This window comes from Cephus cinctus, unplaced genomic scaffold (genome assembly GCF_000341935.2).
Source record: "Cephus cinctus unplaced genomic scaffold, Ccin1 Ccin1_scaffold0690, whole genome shotgun sequence".
NCBI classification, from domain to species: domain Eukaryota; kingdom Metazoa; phylum Arthropoda; class Insecta; order Hymenoptera; family Cephidae; genus Cephus; species Cephus cinctus.
In genome coordinates this window covers 2,041,880-2,063,384 of record NW_014333313.1, presented here as the reverse complement: position 1 = coordinate 2,063,384, position 21,505 = coordinate 2,041,880, and the positions used below count along the sequence as shown (strand labels likewise).

The following is a 21,505-nucleotide window of genomic DNA, read 5'->3' as shown; positions in this document are numbered from 1 at the left end:
GGGGGGGGGGGGGGGGGGGGGGGAGTTGGGAACAAAAAAAGGAATAACGGTCCAGGAGAAACGCGAGCCTAACTAATGGAGTGAACTGTCGAAATAACTTTTATTTTTCGCAGCTTCGCGTAATCTCGGCTCGCTAAAGAGATCTATCTAGGGATTTCGTCTGCACCACCATACACCTTCCTCATACTTATCCAACAACTTTTTGACCCTTAGCGAAGGTAACAGCAGCGGATTCGGAAACTTTGACTTTTAGGCGTGCTTTGCAGAAAGTGAGATAACTTTTTGATATATCCGGAAAGGTCACGGGGTATGTCTTACCTTCTGAGTCGGAAGTGTCCGAAAGAGGTGGTTCGTTGGCAATGTATTGACGACCACTTAGTAAATTATTTTCAACGACTGGTCGTTTGTCTTCTAGCTGTCTTCTGAAGCCGCGATGATCGTCCTGAAAATCGAGGAAAAATATAGATTTTTGTATGACGCTTATATATACCTTAAGAATAAAAAATAAAATTTCATCGCGATAGGCCTGTACGCTTATAAAGAATATATTCTGATCGTAGAAAATGAAAGGTCCTCGAAATATTTTTGCCATGCGGATGTGTCTCACGTTAAGGGGTAGTCTTAAAGAATCATCCCCTTTAAATCCTCAATACATTCCCCCGAGTTGCTAAAGTGTTGCTACAGTGATCCGCAATGATACTTGAGGTAGATACGTTAGAGAGATATGTATGCCGTAATGGCGTTCTGCGTAGAGGACAGAAAATGAGGTAGGTAATTTAGAATTAGCATGTGGCGGCATGTGCATCCATAATTAAATTTAGCGAAGCAGCAGTGCAAGAAAACTAGCGACATGCAAGCCTCTAGTGGGTAAACCCACTTTTGCAATATCGCACGCTTCGTGGTGAGATGTGTTAACAAAATTGGCTAAGGTTCTCTTTCTTGTTTTTTTTTTCTTATGTCTCTCGACTCCATGAGACTGCACCGAGTACATAGAACCTAGCTGAACGTAGAATTTTATTGTTAAAAAAATCCAATACAAAAAAAAAACGTACAAAAAAAAAGTTTAGAACGTTCCATTTAAAATGATCCATTTTAAACAGAAATTTCGTGTTCTTAAACGTGCTTATTTATGGCTACTGCAAGAAGATAAGGAATCGAAGAAAAAACAGTGAAATAAAAAAATTTTCGTCAAATGCCTCCCTCAATATCTGACACCCTCGTAGCGCCGTCGGTTAGTCAAAGTGCGGGAATCGTATGCCGTATCAAATGGCTTTTAAACTCCTGAACCACCGAAACAGACCCCACCGTAGCGACGCGGCAGTTACTTAACACTTCCCTCCAATCCAGCCATGTCATTATCGCACCAGTATTATTCCTCAAGCAGCACTCCCGCTAATGCCGCAGTCCTCTGGGCAAAGGAAGTTCCGAAAGTCGTCGTTTCTCTTAGGAGCCAAGAAACAGGATTGTATAAGGAGTGCGTATATACCGTATACCCAGGGAGAGTTCTCTGATAACATTGTTTCGCCAGCAAGTATTAACCCTCTGCCAGTCCATGTATACCAAAGTCGTTCAGCAGAAATTGATTCGCATTTTCAGCCATCGAACAAGATTTATAACACCAATGTATCCCTCTATAACACATGTTACCAGTGACTACCCTTATTCGCGTACAAACATCTAAGAAAAGATCCCTTCTATTTTATATGTCGTATGGACAGTAGGTTACTTATTTTAAAAAATCCACAAGATTTAACTGAATTTCAACCGGAATCCATTTAATTTTCTGTCATTCGAAATAGTACCTGTCACGTTAAATAAACGTTTCCGACAGTACACCTTATAAAGACAAAATTACACAAGATATCAAATGGAGCCGCAGATTCGTGAATTTTCATACAAGCTAAGGGGCTGAAATCCACACCCCCTCCTGTTATATTCATTAGCGTAACAGCTGTTCGGTAAAGCACCTGCTGCCGCTTACCGAGCCATACGTATTTGTCCACAGAGGATACAGCCCGCTTCAATTATGCACGATTATGCGTAACCGTGTAATGGCCGTCCGGGAGAATGGTCGAAGCCGTTTTCTCAAATTCACCCCGGTGCATCGGACTATGCTAAAATGCCTGGCGTTGTTAATGACGATCAGCCGTAACCTATACATAGGCCAGTATACGTGTAAAGTTTCTCGATTGTTACGTAACGATGCATACGAGATCTGTTTAGCTGTTTCATCACTATTCGGTCCAAGCTATATCATCAGTAACTCCAAATACGGAAGCTGATCATAACTGACCTACACCTCACGATGACATTGATGATCTACAACATAGTCCTCCTTATCTCTGACGTGCACTCGGGATTATTACGTGGGGCTGATATATGCATATAGGTACGAGCCACGTGCACGTGGCTAATCAGGATTAGTACACACGACAAGCCGTCAATCTTTGAACGTCAGGATGTCAGTGATCCTCGCATCTGAGAGACTGAATCTATTATACCATTGATAACAGGTGTACCGATATACCGTCGGTGCGACAGGAGTCGAGAAAAGCCGCGTTTGCAATGTGTCAATGGACAGTGCTGGATCATAGCTGAATTTACGTGTTTATTTTAGCCCCCTTCTATAGGAGGGGTGTACGTGTCGGTTAAAGTAAATCGAATTTTTACGTGAATTGCCTAAAGAAAATTGACCCGCCCGGGCCATTTGGCGAACCTTCGTAAATCACGTCGGACTATCGTCGTTTCGGGGGAGACTTAATCTCTTCGTCAGATTCGTTATACCTTCGTCCATCCCCTGGAGCTCGGACAGTGTTTTCAAGAAACGACGAGGGATCGCTAATAGTCAGGGTATCAAATGAACGTTAATACCCAGAGATATTAGGGTTGCGGTAAAAGGTGGACAGGAGGACGCCTATCGATAAGGAATATGTGTATGCTTTAATGTATACCTCCTGACGTATGTATTCGGTAATCGGGTAATTTTATATAATTAAACAAAATTTTTATTGAATTTCAATTAAAAAATTTTACCAACCTGCTGTTTCTGCAGAGCCGCTATGTCCCCGCAAACGGGTCCTAATCCTGTTAATTCCGTATCCTTTCTGATAACCCATTCTATGAGTTCTCGTAGTGACAGCAAAAGAGCGTTCCAGTGTTCCGTGTTGCTTTCCAGTCGATTTCTGAAAAAAAAAAAAAAAAAAAAAAAAAAAAAAAAAAAAAAAAAAAAAAAAAAAAAAAAAAAAAAAAAAAAAAAAAAAAAAAAAAAAAAAAAAAAAAAAAAAAAAAAATAAGAATTTGAAAATACTTTAACAAGCGCAACAGCCAGTACGCGGAATAGCACTAATGAATGAAAGGGATCCGAATCCGACGGGCGAAGTAATTTCAATCACAATAACGCCACGAGGTGATAAAGCCCTTTAGTACCCTATAAAGTGGGAAATGTATATGATATATATCTATATATGAGAAGAATATAAACGTGATGCGTTTACGTCAAGTCGTATTTACATTTTGCGCTTACGCCTTGCATCTAGATGCGACTTGGAGGGATGCTGGCTCCGTTGAGATTCTGTACGAGGGGTAAGGGAGCATTCTGGGTCAGAAGGGATAGCTGTTGGGTTTTAGATTTATATTTCCACATTGTTGTGCTGCACCGCAGAGCCGTTATTCTGGCAGGTGACGTCATATCGCCAAGAAACAGACTGCGAATATATTAAGGTTATTGTTACGTCGATGAAAATCTTGAGGAATTCTTAAGGGAGCCGGCGCGCACTTCTGAGAGGATTTTCTGAAGCGTATTTTGTATATCTGCGGGTTTGCGAAAAGGACGCATAGATATGATAGATGCATAGAGAGAAGCTGCGTCCGCAAGAGCTGCAGTCACTCATAACGTCAACGCGTTATATAATATGTTACTGGATGAAACTTTTGGTACGCAGATACAAGTACGTGTTTGTGTACGTTCACATTTATTCGTTTACTTGTGATATATCTGTAAAATTTTTGGTGTTACACGAGTATACTTTTCTTCTTTTTATTCGAAAGTTCTGAGAAATTTAATGGATTAGAAAAGTCTATCCTTTTTGTAGCAAGTATTTGTTCGCAGCGTTGTATAATACTATCGTACGGGTAAGTAGGTTTGATCGTATTGCGGGGACTGTTTGAACTTGTACGATCAGCAAGACAAAATAATAGGGACGAAAAACTTAATTGGAAACGCTCGACTCGACTGGAGTTCCAGCAGTAGGAAACTTTTGATTACGTGGAATTGCCGGTATGCCCGCGATAGGAGATTAAGGATAATTAAAATACCAGGACAAAACCGCGAAACAGAAGATAGTAAGGAAAGTGAGCACAGCTACGGAAGTATCTGGCAGGACCTATTTTACGGGGATTAAGTGTAATTAAATACGAATTTAATCGATGTTGACTTGAGCTCCTGAAGGCACAGTCCTTAAATTAATTCAATCGTCATCAGTACCGTAGCTTTCGAGTATCGAAAAATTGTATCGAGACTCTAATACTATCCCCGTTGATCGTTATTACGATTTAACTTTTTTTCCCACATTTTTACATTGTCTCGATTTCACCAGGAACATCCTTTTCTCTCGTTCCGTTTCTCATCCAACAACGTCCCACTTGCGATTTGCCACTTGGCGCGACTCCTCTGGCATTCCCTGGCGAGTGTCTCTTTCATAAACGCAATAAACCCTGCAAATGGAATTACTACGGCGCGCTATATAACTCGACCCAGGGACAATTTACCAGCACAATCCCAATCCAAACAAGCGCGGACGAAAACCGTCTAAACTTCTGCCCATAAACAACGAGACTATTAGCGGCGAGAACGTTGCACTCCACGACTTCGGGCTTGGATACCAAATGGTTTAATCCAAGTGCGGAAGTAACCCAGAGCCATTGGATTCAGTTTGCTTACACGTTAGTCGACTTTGTTATGTCACGCCGAGTCAACAGTAGTACTAAATATGACGACTTCCGTATGTCTTATACCTCCGAAAGAAAATCCCGGGAAACGCATTGACGTTCGAAAACCGTTTCGTCGTCGTCAAACACTTCGCAGCGGGACGCGCGTCTTATATACGCGAAGGACGGGATTTGTAAAAAGATTTGTAAGAGACGATCTAACTTTTTCAATCCTTCTCTCTTGGGATTCACAATGGCTTTGCCATGCCAGTAGGTACCAACAAGACGACTACACTCGCTGTGTACGTCTTACCGGAAATCGTTTACCGGCATTCTAGGAGCCGAGCAAAATCGTATACTAAATCTACCTTAACAAGAAATCTTTAGTGGTACGTAGATGGATGGCTCAAGCAATAGGTTGGAGTCAGTGAAGTATATGCCTTATCACTGACTACATATAAATACACATGTACAAATATTGTCCTTGATATCGAAACGGTACTATTCATCGTTCTGGCGAATTTAGCTGCCGTCAGATTAACTGAGATGCTGCAGTGACCCACTGAACTAACTTTAGGTTCGCACAACTTACAATCTCCAGCTCTCTTTTGTTCTAGCTAATACATCATTTTCCAGATACCACTTTGATTGTCACATCGTCCTCCTCCGTTCCTTTCGCGTTTTCTCACCTTCTCTTCTCTGCGTCATCAACTTTTGTCTTCCACTCGCACAATACCAGTCTCATTACCAAACTACCATTTCCGTCTGGATCCTTTAAGCCACCTGTGTATTTCACGCCGTTTCTCTTTTTCCATCATCATTCTCTTGGCTTCGCCTTTCATCTCATGCTCTACCTACTTTCTTCCGTCAAACAATCATATAGTCAACCACCCCCTGAACTTATCTCCCGGAAATTAGAAATTTCTAGGGAACTAAGTTATCGGGGCCAAAGCATGTACTGCGCCTCGATACCACGTGGGTGTCAACCTTCCGATTCAGACATCGTTAAAATTATTGTCGATCGTCGTCTTCGACAAAGAAATACTTTCTTGGATCGTCGCCAGGATCCCACTGAATTTATGATCACCGATTTATGGATCTATGCGGATTTCTCGAGATATTCTTTTACCACGTGCGAAGCAGACACAAAACTTATGTAATAATGGCTCACTCGATACGTGTTTTGCTGAACGGTGAATCTTGGAGTAACTGAGCTAACCGAGTGTCGCATCTGGTTCGATGGGATTTGCAATACCTGGGAGCACAGAATGGACTGTATAAACATGGAATACATACATTATTAGAAGGGAAACCTCGGCGCATTTCTCCTGGCGTGTGCCACGTGTACTAAACTGCGGAATGGCTCCCATGGATTAATGCTAAGCCACACCTTATCATAACCCGAACTCGAATTATTTATCCCTGCACATCCGATAAGGTATGTGTGATATATGTATATATAGTATATATATGTATATAGACGCAAGTTGCAAAATGAGTTAGTGCCGGATATGGTCGTATTCTCCTTCGGATAAGACTGGCCATTTATGCCCTTTTTTTTCGTATTATCATTTATTACTCGCAGTGTCATATAAAAATAACTTCAATTTTCGAGAAAAGGTCAGCCGCTCCATATACATATATGGTTTCCTGTTTTCTATATACGATTCACATGTGTGACTCCACACGTAACAATCTTTTTGATTCCCCTACGTTTGTCTCTTTCATTTTTATATTATCTACTTTCTTTCTTTGGCATGTATACATACATACATATATATATATATAGCATGCAGTATACCCATGTCAGATGTTGCCACGTATGGTATACGTATAACGGATTTCCGGGAACGAAGATTATTAAAGACTTTTATCTGGTTCGCGAGAGCGTCGTGCCTTGTTACTGTCAGCGATTTATCCACGTCCTCCGGTTACAGCGATCTGTGCGTCTGGGATGACATGAGAGAAAATCCTATGGGATAACTTCCTGTTTCTCGCAGGGAAAGAGCCTATGTAAAGAGAGGGACGCCTTTAATTATTTCTATCATTGATTCTTCATCGGTTCTCTTCCTTTGTCTGTTTCATCGTGCCATTCCAGAAAAGAGAATTGCAGTGACGTCATATCCTGATACTTTTTTAAGGGCCTTGCTGAACGCGAAGGTTATAAAGACAATAGTATTTTAGCTATAGGGCAAAAAAATGAATTACCAGGGGACCTAGGTCTTTCCGGGTTGTCTTTATCGGGAAAACTATAAATAAAAAGTGACGATAAATCTATATATAAATGAAGGTCAATCCCTCGTTAAATATGCGGAACTTTGGATTACTCAAGTGGGGTGGTTAGCAGTTCGTATACCAATTGCGAAATTCTCTCCCTATACCGTCCACGTAACTCGTGCGCACCACCCCCTGCGACCACAATCACGCTCAACTTCTGGCCACAGTTCGGCTAATTAATGGAGACTGATTGCTCGACTCTATCTAGGTTAAACCGAGTGCTGACAGTGCTATCGGCCCTATTTAAATCGAAGTCCTTCGTACGGCAAACTCGAGCCTCTGCAATTCGTCGAAGCTGTACCCCTGGTTCAGCCTGCGGAATGGGGTCGGACGACAACTCTTTATACTTCGGCGAGTCTTGAAATTTCTATCGGGCAATTTCAGCAGTTTGCGGGGAGGTTGATACTTCGTGGAAATGATCTCACCTCCGTTTGGTAATCCAGTATACATGTAGATATGTATGTATGTACCTGAAGTTATACATCACTACCTGGTTATGGGTACCTTAACCACATTATAGACTATATATATGCATAAATTGGTATATATATATACATATGTATGCATCTGCTTACCTATATATATATATATTGTAGACACGATACGTAGATACATAACGCCAGAGGCGCATCGACAATCTGCCTATCCTCTATATACATATGTATGCATCTGCTTACCTTATACATCACTACCTGGTTATGGGTACCTTAACCACATTATAGACTATATATATGCATAAATTGGTATATATATATACATATGTATGCATCTGCTTACCTATATATATATATATATATATTGTAGACACGATACGTAGATACATAACGCCAGAGGCGCATCGACAATCTGCCTATCCTCTGTAAACGGGACATTGTCAAAGGCCGAAGGCAACGCTATGCCGAGAATTTCCATCCTACCTAGGTAGTCGAACTACCGCGAGTATCGCGAGGCTCTCGAGACCCTAGGGGCATCGCTGGCATTGTTCCTGTGCGTTTAGCGCCGTCGAAACTTTGTGTTTTCCCTGGCAAGTGCATCCGGGACTCTGGATAGAATATGCCGTCGTCGTTACGGCGTTGCCAGAAAACTTTTCTTTTTCCGAGCGGTATAGTATGCGGTTACCGATATACCAAAGGCTTCGATAAATTCTGTAATGGCGGTTGGTTATAAGGGAGACGGTGGTGGTGGCGGTGGGTATTGAGGAATCTTTCGTACTGTCGAGGATTTATGCCGAAGAGAATATAGCTGGTAAAAATCGATGGTTGGTATGTTAGGTATAAAATTTTTTTTTTTTTCGGTACCGAGACTTCTTCGAGAAACTATCCCGTCGTTCTTTCCGGTACTGGCTGCCGCCACGAGGATATGGAGAGGGATAAATTCGATATGAAATCATGCGAATCCTACGCAACCACGTTAAGGGGGGCTACGATAAATATCCAATTTTTCGGATCATTTCCGAATAGGTTCTGGTACGGTACTTGACATATTGCGAGAACTTTTGCCGATATTGGTCTCGTTTGTGGGTGGGTTTGAGATTTTTATTGTTTTTGCGAATTAATGGTCTTTGGAGAGTTCGATTTTGAGTTAACGGCGGATAAAACTTTTGGAGTCTGTTTCACAAGTGTTTTTACGTTTCTTTGGGAATGTACGGTTTTCTTTTTTAAAGTATAAATTCGCTTCATTTTATCGGATTATTTTTATTATGGGATTTCGAATTTCCTTTGTTTTCCAATATCTTCGTATAGATAAGCCGTCGTTATAGCTCAGCATCAGCAAGAGTTATCTCGTTCGTATTGCGAAGTGGCGCGTCAACGCTTCGAGATTTGTTGTCGAGTCGATTCTATTTGATTGGTCGCTAGATCGACTTGTCATCTCGAAAGGAGACACTTTTCCTGCACCTGGATTTACTCCTGGGAATATAAAATGGAAATTTCAAGTTTTGTTTCTTTTATCGTGAGATACTTCCGGGAGGGGGGGGGGCGATTTTAATGATTTTCTACGTAAAAATCATACTTCTGCCATTTTCGAGTCGATTGGCCAAGAATTTACGGAAACAACGTTACGAGCGATAATTTGGATTTTCCAAGTTATAACCATCACCATCTGCACGATAGCAGCAGCGGCAACAGTACCAGCAATAGCATCGTCAGTAATATAACGCAAGTCGCCGGACGATGCCAAAAATATCCATTCAGACCGTTCATTCGTTTTGTTCCTCACAAATCACTGACGTGTCTGATATCAGGTACACAGCTGTCGTCTACAATAGACACGATTGCCTTAGTTCTTAACTGTTTACCTGATAGCCATGCTTTTCGCCTTGAGATGATGCCATCTCTGGTTCATCTCATCCAGACGACGCTGCAGCATAACGGCGTCATCCTGACTGGCCAAGGAGCTCAATAATTTACGTCCCGTACCATTCAGTGATGCGTATACGTCACGATGAGTCTCGATTTCTGATTGTAGATCCTGCAACAGGAAAAACAATAAATATTTATATAGCGTATATTACTATTGTCATTTTGACAGTGACGTCACTGTCCCAGTGTAATATTACGAAGATTGTTTAAACACTTAAAACTTGACTCTGCTTTATTTGCAAAGAACTTTCAGATATCGTAACGTTTCACTTTAAGCATAATACATTCTTTTCTCTTCCATCTCCCGTTATCTCCGTCCATTTCTATCAATTAGGCATTGTGATTCCTTTTTAAACCCAGCCTCACTTACTCGATAATAAATATTAAGCATTACACGTATATTCAACTTTTCCACAAGACCCGACTATACCCAAGACGTATGTATATTGAGAACGAGAAACTCGACTTTATGGAGACCAAACTAAAATCAAACTGAGCAGCCGGAAACGTTAAGTAACTAACCAGTAGTACAAGTTCCACCACCAGAGTCCCACAGGATCCGGAATAGATCAGAAGTTTAAAGTTTCTGGCGCTGTGTTGTGCGAGTGTCAGGGAATGACGAAAGCTCAGTGAATTAATGGACGTTGCGCAGAGGTTTGGCTATACGGGAGCGTTGGGTACGTTGTCGCGTTAGCAATTATAAAAAAGCAGACGTGTGACGGGTGAATATTTCGTAAAAATTTTTTAATCATCAAAGCGTCAATATTTCACTTGCAATTTACCTGTCCTTTTTTTTTTTTCATACGACTATCAGTTTCAAATGCCAATATTTTTATTGACACTATTTCCATTTTCATATTTGTTCTGCGACGCTTACGGACGAAAATAAACCACGTCATTCGAGCTCCTATTTGGTCATCCATAGGATGCGAAATTGTTACGTGATATTTCTGGTATCTACGTTTAATTCGTGAATATTTTTCGCTCGTATCGATGCAGCATAGGCAGATATACATATATATATGTGTGTGTATTCATGCTCAGAAATAACACTGGGACGTGTTATAGTCGCTTGAAACTGTGTCACATCGATTGACAGTTGACTATACGTCAGTCCGATTCAATGACAGCTGCTGACGTTGTTTCTTGATATATAGTAGGAATGATTGAGCTTTTAACGCGGCTATGCGAAGCGCACAGCCAGTTGGCTAAATGCTTGGCGTTTGTCATTGTCTCGGTTTTGCGATCGATTAAAATGTGCAAAAATTGCAACCGTGACTCTTTCATTGATCGGCCTTCTGTACTAGCCATAGATAGGGACACTGGTGCAACGACCATTGACTAAACTCCTGTGCCTTCGGATTTCGTGATAAGACGAAATATTTGAAAATATAGTAACTGATAACGACGGATAGGAGATAAGGTAAATGAGTACGAAAAAAATGGTATTTGTCGAAAATCCATACAAGGGCCTCTGTCGCGTGGTTTCGTAAAAAAAAATTACCAACTGGAATAACCCGAGACATATAAATTTTGGAACCTCTTTTTCACATTGAAATGCTAAAAAAAATATCTTATCACGCCTCATCAAGCGATTACGTAAATCTCATCAAGAAAGATGGGATCCCGATACGTTTGATACTTTTCGAAATGTATTTTTACGATCGGAGACATCTTTTTCGGAATGGTTCGCTCTTTTCATAAAATTTACGTATGAAAGGGACTATAGATATATTCAGCCAGATATACTACGTAATAGTCGATATATTTTTATGCAGGAAAAAAATAAAATGAAAAATTATTTTACCTTCGGCAAAGTGACGAATTTCCTAGATAAGCTTCAATGAATTACAAAGCGAAGACCGCGACGCCAGATACTTACGAAGAACAAAGAGGAAAACTTAAGGAATCGAGTCCCTGTGTAGCTTCTCTATCCCGAAGACGTCGTATAAGAGACGCTAAGGTACGTAACTCAAGAAGATTTAAGGAGAAAGACTTCAGAATTCATAGCATCGGGATTTATAGGAGAAATTGCTGGTATCTTAATCAATGTCTAGGACTTAGTGAGTTCTCAGAGTGTCTCCTTGTAGCAACTAGCAATGATATACCCAGGGGGGGCTCTAACTGAGAAATTACCAGTTGAATTCGAGAGAAAGATTCACTATCTCGAACCAAGTAAAACGAGCTGAATTAGTTATCTAGATAAATAGCCTAAAAATTACATTAACTACCTACGTAATGAACCATTACGTATTAATCATAAAAATGTCATATATCAATTTCAATACTATAATCATCCCCAATCAAATTAATTTCTCGTCTATATATAGACCGTTAGAGAATCTTATAACATTCGTACGTTTTTTTTTTTTTCGTTGACTAGGCCTAATTCGAATATTACTGTGAGATAGAAAACACATCTTAGCATATAATTTATCATTCTGGTCAGCATTAGTTCTTCATTTCGGAGTTCCGACTGTAGGATACCACTTGAGGATTAAATCTGTAAATGAGTCAAAGGACTCCCTTGGGTAATGGGGATGCCGTTTTTACCTCTGTCCATAACTACTTCCTACCTTCGTTTCCATGACTTTGAGCAGATACTCTGATTGATCCTAGAACCGACGTCTGACTAAACAGAGATCAATTCTCCTGCCGGTGTAGCAACTCTCATTGAGCTTCACTGAAATCCAATAGGATTCCCAACAGAGCCTTCTTACCTTCTGCGTAATTTATTCACAATACAAAGTCACTTCAGTTAAATTGCGATTGATCGATTTCATTCGTCATATTTGTTTGTTTCATATAATCGACAATCGAGACGTTAATCAATAATCTTAAATTATCTCTTTACCTGTTCGAAGCAACGAAGATCGGCCAGTAGTGTGTAGGATATGTAAATGTAGCGTGCATCCCCGAAACTTCTTGCATGCACCCCCCGAGGGAGATATCCCTGCAGGGTGGCACGCCCTCCGGGCCAGGTGCCGCCCCTGGCTTCACTTTTACGATAATCCACCGTAATTACGAGTCTCTACACATTGTCCCACTATCCACAGTACGCCAGTATCACTTTTATTTTATTATCACATCAAGCCTATGATCGTTGAGAGTTAATTGGACCACATATGGTGGTTGCTTTTTTTTTTCATCCGGGGTTCAACGCGCTGAGCCACCCCAGTCGCTTTACGCTCATATGGAATATTTGATGATTACGTAATCTCAAGGAAAGGATGTATTATCTGATCTATAAAAATTTAATATCAAAATGAAATTTTGAGAGCATATTAAGCGCTGTAAAATTGCATAATGAAGGTTGAGCAAATTGTCATTTTTATTGAGGTTAATAAGAATTCTGTACGTCGCGAAGGATAGTTCATTACGTGGGTGATAAAAGTTCACGAATAACAACGGGTGATTTAAGACAAAAGTTTTACTTTTAAATGGGCATCTACTGTACGTATATATAGAGTGGAACACAATTCTCGTGCAAATCCGTTCCGCTAGCTGGGAAACCGGACGATATTTATCTCGGATGTAACCCATTTGCCAGGCAAAACGGCACGAACAGTCACGCGAGGGGAAGCGAGAGAGAATGTGAGAGTAAAATGAAAAATAGAATTGAGAGAAGGTTGTATCGGGATTTTCGAAATCTCTGCAGCATCCCTTGACGGTAGGATACTGAAAAATTCTACAGCAATAGATGTCGCTATAATGGAACTTAAAAAATTATTTGATATAGGCTTACACTTATTTCTCGCTCACTATACGTATATATACTGAAACAAGCATTACACGATATACCATATAGGGATAAACGAATGCAGGGCATTTGTCAGCTTAAAATAGTCATTCGGTCCGGGAACGGAGTTGAAAACAAATGCTGAATGGGAAAGGTGGAATATCTGAATAATGCATCTTGCAAATAGGGACGATAAATAATGATCCAGAAAGCAAGTAGATGGAGATAGAAACTAAAGCGACGAAGAATTTACAGTAACCTTCACCAATCAGTCCATCAAAGTATGCATATACATATATATATAAAAGATCGAAGATCGTTTGATCCTTTCGGAAAACCACTAAGCAGAATATTGCACGATGTTATACGAAGCGTAAAAAGTCCAAGTGGAGGGCTGATTTTCGTGGTGGCTGTTTTGAGACCTGACGCGATACCGCTAGGTGGTTTTAAGGGGATGGAAATAGCTGAAGTCTCATAAAAGAAGATTGAAGTTATGGACGCGTGGTACTAGACAGTCAGAGGGAACCATTAACGCCATCACGACTCTACTTCGACACTCGCTTTCCTGGTTTACCGTCGACGTCGCGACGCCATGGTAAAAGAAAAAAACTGAACTCCAATCGCTCACATGACTTCAGTCAAACGCGACCGCGTTGAGAGTGGTAGTTTTAGCTAGGATACATTTCGACCTGGCACTTTATGCATTTTACTCACGTAGATCTGTGGTATAGCTGTTAAAGTAAAATTTCCATTCGGGCGGAATGTCAAAAAAATATTTTCCTCTGACGGACGTTTAATTACTTTCTGAAAGGTAATAACCACGCTTCTGCCAAGTGTATTCATGTACCCCACTATGTTGAAGAACTTCACTTGGTCCTCGCAGTTACGTCATGCCGTGGAGGCTTTCGAATATTGACGTGGTACGTGATGTTATCAGTCTGATAATGCTCCTGGGGGATGAAAACAAAAAAAAAAGTAAAAGAAACAAAAAATATATAAAAGGCTTTTAAAAATGAGTAAAAGGATCTTAAGAGTGTTTTTCACCATGACGTTTCTCGGATGACCAACATTAGAGGCTTTTCGAATGACATGGCTGCTCTGTTACGTCACTGATGATATATAATAGTGGCAATGGGGAGAATGCGGCTGTTAGATTGTAAGGTCGGTATACGTGCACCCAGTATACTGCTATGGTGGCGGTTGGTCCGAACGGCGGGAGAGTGAAAAGGACGGTAAGCGGCTTGCGGACGATTAGAGAACGTCCCGGTAGCCATCGTCGCTCTCCGGCTTCATCCCTTCACCGATCAAAACCCAACTACCCCTTCTAACGGTTAAATATAAAGCCAGCCACAGTCGAGCGACACACTTTCGGAGCTGAAACCGAGGTGAAATGGCTAACGATTTTCGTTGGCTATTCACTGCAGGAGATGGAAGTAGTTTCTTTGGGTTGGTACCTTAATTTAGGAAATTTTTTTGAAAATTTGTGAAATCCCCCCCAAAAAAATCATATACGTAGTATTCATATAATGCACGGAGATGTAGATGGATAAATTTGTATATATGTTCTGTGCATAATACGTATATATTTTATTTACCGTATATCCATTTTACTGTATTAGGCTAGTATAAAGTACGTAACGTCGCTATATAAAATATCAAATTTCCTCTCTGCACGGAACGGAAAGACAGGATTCTCGTGAGGGTGTCCTATCGAACCACTGACCGTCTATGCATTAACGATACGAACTTAGATCGAGATTTATATTGAAGACACGTAACCTGATAACACATGTACCTAAGTGGGTTAGATGGTCAAGAGATGCTACTTGATATCATATATCAAATTTCCTTCTTGAAATGGAAAAGTTTACTCGTGCTTTTTTAGCCGTCCTGAACTTTTCCATATACTCTGACTACTTATCTCTAATTTTTTTTTTTTCTTACACCATCTATAATGTCATGTCGGGAAATGGTCATGTAAAAAGATGTTCGTACAAAGGAATCTATGGAAATTTGGTATAACAATGAGAAGATGCTAATAAATGAAATGCCTATAGATTTTTTATTCTACTACCCAGCGATTCAAACTTCTCGTTAATGACGCTCGGAAAATGGCGAACGAGCTTTGCATAATTTCGAACCCACGTCTAGTTGTCGCGCAGCTACGCTAACCCCATCTATGGCACGGCGATTGAAGCAGAGTTTTAAGTTTCGTCAGGCCACGCCGTAACAGTCAGGTGCGATCTATCGGAGCACACGAGAACCGATTGCATGTCGGTAGGAAACGAGCAGCCAGTCACCATTTTCAAATTACTGCATCGTTCAATTGGGATTCCGCGCGTACTTCACGTGTTCGATTTTACAAGCCTGTACGCAGATCGGTTTCACCTCCCCACGTTATAGCGTCATAAGCTATATCACATAACCTCTCGATTCATCATGCATAATAATGAATCATCCACTGTCCTGACTTGCACCACTGTCCTCGAGAGCGGTGAGCTTCCGAACACATCACATAATTCTGGCGCCACGCTGCCTATGGTTTCGAGTGATTAACGAGTTTACTCTCTACAATCCTTATGAACCTAGACTATAGGTATAATACGTGTATATATCTATACATAGTCCTTTATGTCTCGCTAGCATTATAAAAACGACTCATTTTTATACTGATTTCAATACGTCGATATAAATATGCTTCTTTCACTTAAATAATGAAAACCTTTAGTACGTGAATTTCTAAAATATATATTTCAAAATTATTATTGTTATTCCATAAATAAATCCTCATCGATCGCATCCTGTACCTTTATAGTTTCGAGCTTGTACGCTATAATTTTTTTCTCTTTCATTGTATTACCTCTTGAAATAACAAATTTCGAAACTTTTTAGCAAGAGCCATCACGCTTAGCAGATTACAAGTTGTTCCGATCTGCGCTAATTAAAAGTCTCTGGTATCGACAAGTGACATTTCCAGTTTTAATCGTTTCTCGAAATAATATCGAAAGTTCATAGTTGTACGATAAAGTACCCAGTATCAAGTAGATGAACCCATTGCGATTTACTTAGGTATGAAATTTCAAAGCGGATTTTACGAGCAGCTGAAAATCACCACTGTAATCGTCACTGATCCCGTCGCCAAACTCGTACTTCATTACGAATAAATACAAATGAAATATTCCAACATTCACGGTATAGTAAGTACTGGTATGTACGTCATGTAAATACACATCGAATATGCGTTTTGCCTTTTCCCTGCTACTACCCAGTTGCCCACTGTCAACCGAACAAGCCGACTCTCAACGTAACCAAGGATTGTTTGCTAACTGGGTTAATGGAATATATCACCAGACACGTGATCGACGTTTAGCCAATTGTTGAATTCCTTACCAACTACTTCGCCGAGATCTTTTATCGGGTCCGACTATTGTACATGAATTTTCCAATGAAACATGACGAATAAAAAAAATATTTAACCATACAGAATAGACGTTTGCAGCCGAGTCCCATAAATCGGGCAGATCTAGCGACTTTTGTCACGTATTCAGAAGTGTGCGACGTAAGTAAACCGTACAGGGGTGGCGAAGGGCGGCGCGAGGCAGCTCCGGGGCATGAATATTTATCACTACTCAGAACGCAGTGCTGCCACCCTTCCAGTCGGCGCACTCCATCATAGGCACAAGCGAGCCGTTCCTGGGGTCGCGTTTAGCTTGCCGAGAATCTGTACTGGCATACTGCGCACAGGCCACGTGTATACGTATGCATTTATACTTCTCATTAGCAACGTAATTAACTCTTACTCCCATAATGCTTCGCGTGTCGTAGACGCATCCCGCTAGAGATTCCAGTGCGGAGCAAAGGGTGCGTCTTGCTTCTGAACGTTATATGCGAGTGAGATACAGGTCGTTTTATGTTAGGAATGCATGGAGACTTTTATGTGTGCTGTATGTATATATATATTGTAAACAAACTTTTTTAAATATAGTAATATATAATATATATATATTAAAAAAATTTTTTGGTCTACAATATTTTTTTTTTTAACGAATTGCGACACTTTATTTGGATGACGATGAGTAATAGTAGGGTGACTGGATTTTGAAGGGATATTGTGTTGGGAGATAAATATTAATAATTTATATGAGTAGAATGACTTGACGGTACTGGGGTTATAACCTTTATCGTTTTCGAAAATGGGCTTTAAGGTACAGGCAGTGGCCTATATAAATCGAGCGATGAAATTCCTTTGGAAAATGCAAAAAGTCATAGCTACGAGAAGAAACTCATCGTGGAAGCCAAGAGCTGTGCTATCCATCATCCGGGACTTACCAGCCATTGCTTCATTCTCGTAGCCAATAACACCGTACCCGCCGATACTCGAATGTATACGAAGGGTGGTACCCCGTACTCTTAATTAATTACTACCCTTGGCATATCCCCTATTCGCACCACCTACAACGTGTGTCTCCCCCCTCTTGTTTTTACGTCACGCCGAATTCTTGTAAATTACAGATTTATCCGTGAAACGTGAAAGTTTCGTAAAGCGTGTCGACGGGGACTTTTGAAAGTTCCTGTACCGCGGGGGTTTAAAGATCGGCGCGGACATTTGATACGGTGGTGGTACGTTTATGATATCGTCTGCAAGAAATTCAAGGAAATCAACGGATATTCGTTATTCCCCTATAGAACGACTATAACGTCCGGTGGGTCTGGGAATATGGAGTTTTACGAAATTTCGAAAACGGAGCACGTAATCCCTTCGATTTTCAACGATTCTTACAAAGCTATTCCGTTATTACAGCATATGGTACCATACGGCAGCCAGGTTGACTCAGACGTTGCACCACCCTACTACCTTACTATACGTTCAGATTTTGCGCAAGACTGAAGCTCCTCTCGTGCTCACTCTGCGAACCCATACGCCACCCGCATACACGGGGTCTCTCATTTTTCTTTGGGAACTTCCTGACTCTCCTTTTTTTTTCATTCGTCTGTCCGATTAATCTGCCTCCATTTTGGCAGCGTATTTACCTACCCTCACGTCTGCCTGTCGTCTGTTCATCCCTAAGGGTGACTGACTGTGCACCGTTGGAATTTATCGGATTAAAAAAATCCTTCTCTGTAATTCTCGATGACGTCACTGACAGTATCAACGCGTAAAAGTTAGTATATTATATTACGGAGCCCTTCTTCATCGTATTAGAGAACACACGACGTTTACACCGTTGTGCACGAAAATATTTCTACACGCCAGTTTCTCACCGTCTGCGCTGGTTATTTTCCGCACCTGCGTCACTTAACGGCTGTGGTTAAAGTTCGCGGTTTGTGGCTTTTGCGGCTGCTGGCTAAAGTCCTGGTCTAAGGAACGCGTGACTTATTAACCGTGTGTCGCATAAGAAACATGTTACTGCACGTGTAGCGGATCGATGATTATTTTCTTATTTCGGTATTTGGTAGCAGAACATCTTATGGGTCTATTGCCAGCAGAAAAAAATATATATCTAGAAGGCTGCGGCTAATGTAAAAAAAAAAAAAAAAATGTCAAGTTTGAATCTCCTTAGGTTAGGTTGACCTGATAAAACCAGAAGGCGTCTTCACGTGGTATTAGGAGAGACGAACATTTATTGCGAAATAGTTGTTGGGATCCGCTGATATTGCAAGGAAAGTTACGTGGGCGAAGGATAAACCTTGGTCAGGATTTAGATGCCATTTTGGTAGTTGCCACCCCATGAAACACTGGTCCTCTTACGTAGTTATTGCCAACTTGTTTTTTTGCACCATGGCAAATTGCTGCAACAAATTTTACGGTCCTCCTTATTGCCGCTATTAGCTTTCTCATGATTGGCTGATGGCATTTATGTGTTGAACTCTACAACTAGGTAATTCAGTGCCGTTCGAATTGTGTTTCGGGTTAGTAACTTGTTTATTTGCTACTTGTTCCTCGTGACTTGTCTAAACTATGGAATTGCAGTACTGCTTATAGGGTTTTTTTTTATTAAGGTTTTCCGGGGATTTATAAAGTCAACGCTTAAGGCGTCAAACGTTTAATGTTATCAAATGACCGTCGAGCCGTGGTCCTGGTCTCATTACATTATAAATTTGCAATTTCGTCCTGTCGCCCTGGCGAATTTAATTAGATTACACAATTACCTGATAATTACTATCTTGCCTTGTAACGCTTTTATATTATATCATATTTTGGATTATTATGTTTTTATTCCATTTCGTCAGACGGTCTACCGCCTGGATTTTCATGAAGCAGCGGGACGATTATTTGGGTCTTATTACATTTAATTGACTGGAAACGTAATACAGGGTGTGAGCTTTACGTGAAAATGGCATAAGGTAATAATGACGGGAATGATGATTCCGGTGAAATTCCCGCTGTGGGAAGAACGTTAAACTTATCCCTTGAAATGAATCGTAAATTAGTTTACCTTAGAAGTACAGTTATACGTATTTGTAATCCAAAAAGATTCTTAATTGCGATCCCGTCCATAAAACTGTAATAATCCCGGCTCCATGATTGTACCGTTAAGTGACGAGATAAGCTTTTGATTGGGCATAAAAATGCAATAAATCGCCGCAACGCCATAGGCCCGAAGGGTTTCGGAAATGTAATTAAAACTCACGCAGGGTGGTTTGGATGAAGCCGTGCAGAGTCGAAGTTCAGATTCACGGGGATGCGGAGGAGGTTTAAACATTGGCCACTCGCCAAATACCTCACTCGATGCCGGCCCTCCTATTCATCGATTTCAATTTTCCAATTTTCATTTTTCGTCCCGGCAAAGTTTTCTTGAATTAATTTTACTACTGTGCTTTCGAAAGAGCAAGGATTACGTATATACGATCAATGATAAAAATATTCCTAAAAAAGTTCAACGGTACCAAATTTATAGAAATATGAAGAAATTCCAAATATTTTTTTAATTTCATCCACACAATCATTTATTCAAAATTAAGATATATTAATTTATTATTAAATTTATTTTCGGGAAGTTCATTATTTCACGCACGACTTCCTTCCGGTTAAGCAAAGTCTTGGTTGTAATCGCAAATGTAGGACCCTGAAGCCCAGAGTCGGGCAAATCAATCCTCTAAGTAAACGCTAACGCGTTGTACGCAACCAAGGGAGGAGCAACCAACCCTACGAGGATCCTAAGCCCTATTAACAGGCGTCCCAAGCCCGGAGGGTGGTAACAGCTATGGAGGATCAGGGTTGAAGGCATCCATTCCAGTACCGCAAATGATTACATTGCGGCCGTCCGCTAACTGGCCAGCTACCCCGTACAAGACGAACTGATCTGGAGAGCTGCAGGGGATATCAGCCGGATGTTGATCGAGGTCGAGTCATTTGATACCTAACCGTTTTCAATGTAAACTACCTGGTGTAAAGTCCTAGCTTTCGTTAACTTCCAACGTGAATCCCCTTTGTCGAAAAGCTACCTGATTAAGCTCGATAGAAATTTGCAGTTTGCTTTACGCGGTTAAGTTGACTAATTGCACACCTAATACGATTTGTAAATTGTCTAATAATTTTTTAGAAAAGGGAACAACATTTTTCATATATCTAAACGTTAAAACGACGTTAAACGATATCCCAAAAATTTTTGAGTTTAAAAAATCACTTTTTCTCACTTTTCTTTAAACTCATCACTCATCAGCATCGTAAAAAGAGGTTAGTGTCCATAGTGAATAATTGAACGCTGTCGAGGATACTTATCGCTCTAATGTATACCACACCCTATAGATATAGAATAAGTATTCTATATTGGAAAAGTATCTAAAAGATGCTGTACTAAATCGAGCAGGTAATTAATAATCCACTGTGGAAATCATTTTCTGTGCTCCAAGACAAATCAGTGCTCGGTATAGTAAAAGCTCGTGGGAACAGTTGTCGGTTGATGGACTGCTAAGAGTGCCATGGAGAAGAACTCTACGCAGATGATATATCGCAGAATATGTGGACCCATTTGTTATCAGGAAGGAGGAAATACAAGGAACGAATGTATGCTATTTTAAAATATATCGCATCCAGCTGCACCTTTCCACGTTGTACTCATACGCATAGTAGTCGGGCTTAAACAGAATCTACTACGACTGGTCTAATTACAAAGTAAAATAAAACCGTTCTCTAACACACATGGAAAGGTGCAGATAATTATAAATTAAAAAAAAAGGATATATGAAATATACGCACCAG

The 21,505-nt window shown here is 40.5% G+C and overlaps 1 protein-coding gene across 23 annotated transcripts in view; it reads right to left on the bottom strand.

Moving 5' to 3' along the window:
• Positions 1-21,505, bottom strand: part of LOC107269770 (dystrophin, isoforms A/C/F/G/H) — a 261,027-nt gene that overhangs the window by 30,534 nt on the left and 208,988 nt on the right. For all 23 annotated transcript variants that reach the window (XM_025087112.1, XM_025087115.1, XM_025087118.1 and 20 more), the window contains 3 exons: positions 9,500-9,672; positions 3,038-3,182; positions 319-442 (listed from right to left, as the gene is read on the bottom strand). In XM_025087112.1, the coding sequence (XP_024942880.1) occupies positions 319-442; positions 3,038-3,182; positions 9,500-9,672 (442 nt within the window). The remainder of the gene's footprint in view (positions 1-318; positions 443-3,037; positions 3,183-9,499; positions 9,673-21,505) is intronic.